Source organism: Poecilia reticulata, linkage group LG1 (assembly GCF_000633615.1).
Source record: "Poecilia reticulata strain Guanapo linkage group LG1, Guppy_female_1.0+MT, whole genome shotgun sequence".
NCBI lineage: Eukaryota > Metazoa > Chordata > Actinopteri > Cyprinodontiformes > Poeciliidae > Poecilia > Poecilia reticulata.
In genome coordinates, this window is record NC_024331.1 from 6,402,560 (window position 1) to 6,405,558 (window position 2,999).

Sequence of the window (2,999 nt, forward strand, 5' to 3'; positions counted from 1 at the left end):
CTACTCACGGATTGGTGGTAGACATTATGAAGCAGGAACTATAGGGAGGCATGCGCTTGGGGCCGTCTTCATCTTCWCCCTCGTCCTCCTCCTCCTTCTTCTCCTCGCTCTTCTTCTGGTCAGTGTTGGCATTCTTGTTCACTGAGCACAGAGATGAAAGTAGGCAGAGGAGGTAAATAAGTGACAGGCTGACAGAAGGGGGTCGGACTATTACAATACATGCAACACCAGCATTGATTTAAGGAACAGAAAGTACATGAGGGGGAATAACAGTGTTGGCCAAACTGGAATGGTGAATAGTCTGAAGTGGAATGAGAAATTTGATTTGCCTGTATAACCATGCGTACACAGGAAAGTCAGGTTTGTTCAGATTCTTTGATGTGATATTCTGTGAAGTTATTAACCCTTTCATGCARAGCRGTCACTACAGTGGACAGTCATCTAAAAGCCGTTTTCTTGTGCTTCCTGCGGATTTTTATGTTATAAATGCACACAGACCACTGAAGTGGATACTAATGCATCATAAAATACACTATCGACTGCTGGCCATCTGCTCCAAATGAAATAAATAATTTTTGTTAAATCCAATATGGCCGACAGACAAAAAAGCACACCAACCGACCCGGTTTCTCCTTTTACTGTAGACAACTCTTGCAGGTAAAATAAATATTGAATAAAGAACAATACTACTGATGTATTTTTAAAGTAACAACTTTGTATTTGGAGAAAATTACAATTGATCACCTAAAAAGAAAAAACAAATTTAAATTCTTCTTTTTTTTTTTACTAAATGTTTTTCCTACCTTTTCTTATGCCTTAAAATAATAATAATAAAAAAAAATTTGGAAAAAAATCCTGACACAAAGGATYATAATTCATGCATGAAAGGGTTAAAACCAACAACATAGATTTATATACTAGACTGATGAGTCAAATTAATCCGATCTAGGATTGATTTTTTGTCTCAGCTCCTGAAATCTCATATAATAAATCAGATTGTTTGGTTGAAATCAAAAAAAGTTCAGTTTGAGTTTCTTTAAATTAATAAAATGAACTAAAACATAACTTTCTCTTAGCATTTCACGGCTCAGAGTGTTTGTTTTGTTTTTCGACAAGCTTGCAGCAAAACGCCATGTTCCTGCTATAAGCAAGGGAGCCACTTATAAACTCATTCGGGAAAAAAAAAATCTGATCTAATGGTATCTGAGTCACAACATGAAAGTCCTCAAAAGCACATTTGTAAAGTAAATGAAAAAAAAMMMYTTTWAWKRWTKRAAAMMWKKYYTKGKTWMMMMRSCCYTWWTTTKYMRGWWWYMWKKTWWWWWWATCCTAGAAATATAACAAATGGCAACTTAAATTAGTAAATTTTACTGTTAAATTGCAACAAGCTGTAGTAATGGYATTTTACTAAATGTCATAAATAGGTAAATTTAGCTCAGAAGACTGGAGAATTTATAATACTGTATTTACAAATGCCTTAAATGTCATGGACCTATGACTAACGTAAGTGATTTGAGGGTGACAGTTAAGGGGTTAAGAGGCTAAACAGGAACGTTGGAAATTCTTCTGTGAAATCTAAAAAGTCCCAATTTTTTTTTTCTTTGGTTATCTTAAACAAAGGTTTCACAAATCACAAAATGCATTTTAAAGAATCTGTGATAAATGTAGAATATTTCAGTTTAGGTTTTTATATGGCAATTTTGATGTTTTTATAATTTGATGGNATTTTACTAAATGTCATAAATAGGTAAATTTAGCTCAGAAGACTGGAGAATTTATAATACTGTATTTACAAATGCCTTAAATGTCATGGACCTATGACTAACGTAAGTGATTTGAGGGTGACAGTTAAGGGGTTAAGAGGCTAAACAGGAACGTTGGAAATTCTTCTGTGAAATCTAAAAAGTCCCAATTTTTTTTTTCTTTGGTTATCTTAAACAAAGGTTTCACAAATCACAAAATGCATTTTAAAGAATCTGTGATAAATGTAGAATATTTCAGTTTAGGTTTTTATATGGCAATTTTGATGTTTTTATAATTTGATGGTTTTTTTGGGTTGCTATTGGCTAACTGTATTCTCACAACACTTCCAAATAATTTGTACATAACTCGTTATTTTCTTCTACTGATTATGCAAAATGCAGCCAGAAAAACCAGTTAAAAGCGGTAGCGGTTGCTTCAAGGATTTTGTAATACAATTTTGTTTTACAGTAAAACAAAAAGTCTTTTTCTAGCCAACTCTATCAATGCCACAGTGCAATTCAAGAACTTCTTCCTTCCTTACTTCACAATAAGAGTCTTAAACATAAAAAYAACAGGATTTCAAGCTTAAAATACGTATCTTTTTTCAAYTCTACWGCGCCTTGCTGCACGCCCATGACGATTACCTTGCAAGATTGCGTTGGTGGAGGGGTAGGGGTAGACAGGGGGCATGTCTATGGCTGTGTACTCAGGCTTTGCCATGCTGGTCAAGATCAGGCTGTCCATGCTGTGAAGCAGGGTGTGGGTGTCGGCGTCATGGCAGTTCAGCAGGTTGTTGAGGTGGTCCGGATGGTCTGGGTGATCGGGTGGGAGATCATAAGGATGCTCTTGGGCGCTGGCCAGCTTGCTGTTGTTGCGGAAGTTGTCGAGGTCCTCGTTGTACTGCTGTATGGGCCGAGTAGTTGAGAGGCTGGGGCAGGTGCTGTGATGCTCCCTGACATGGGCGATGGGACAGACACGGCACAGAAAGACACGAGAATAGAGCAAAAATAGAATCATTAAAGGTGACCCGTTATTCATCTATGAACAAGTTAAGATAGGTCAATGGGCTATGCAAATACTCCTATTTTATGAATATCCATAATTCTTGGATGATGTTTGCACTCGATTGTGAAAATGGCTGCAAACAGATGCACAATTATACAACTGTCCATGTTTGAAAAGCAGAAGCGGATCCTCCTGCACAACCAACAATAATACAGCAAGTGATTTCTGGATGGTTAGTCAACAACAAAACA

General features: G+C 36.5%; 1 protein-coding gene across 1 annotated transcript in view; it reads right to left on the reverse strand.

The window, feature by feature from the left end:
- cacna1ab (calcium channel, voltage-dependent, P/Q type, alpha 1A subunit, b) overlaps positions 1–2,999 on the reverse strand; it is a 193,365-nt gene that overhangs the window by 64,611 nt on the left and 125,755 nt on the right. The window contains exons 22-23 of the mRNA XM_017303769.1: positions 2,388–2,781; positions 9–141 (exon numbers count right to left, since the gene is read on the reverse strand). Coding sequence (XP_017159258.1) covers positions 9–141; positions 2,388–2,781 — 527 coding nt within the window. The remainder of the gene's footprint in view (positions 1–8; positions 142–2,387; positions 2,782–2,999) is intronic.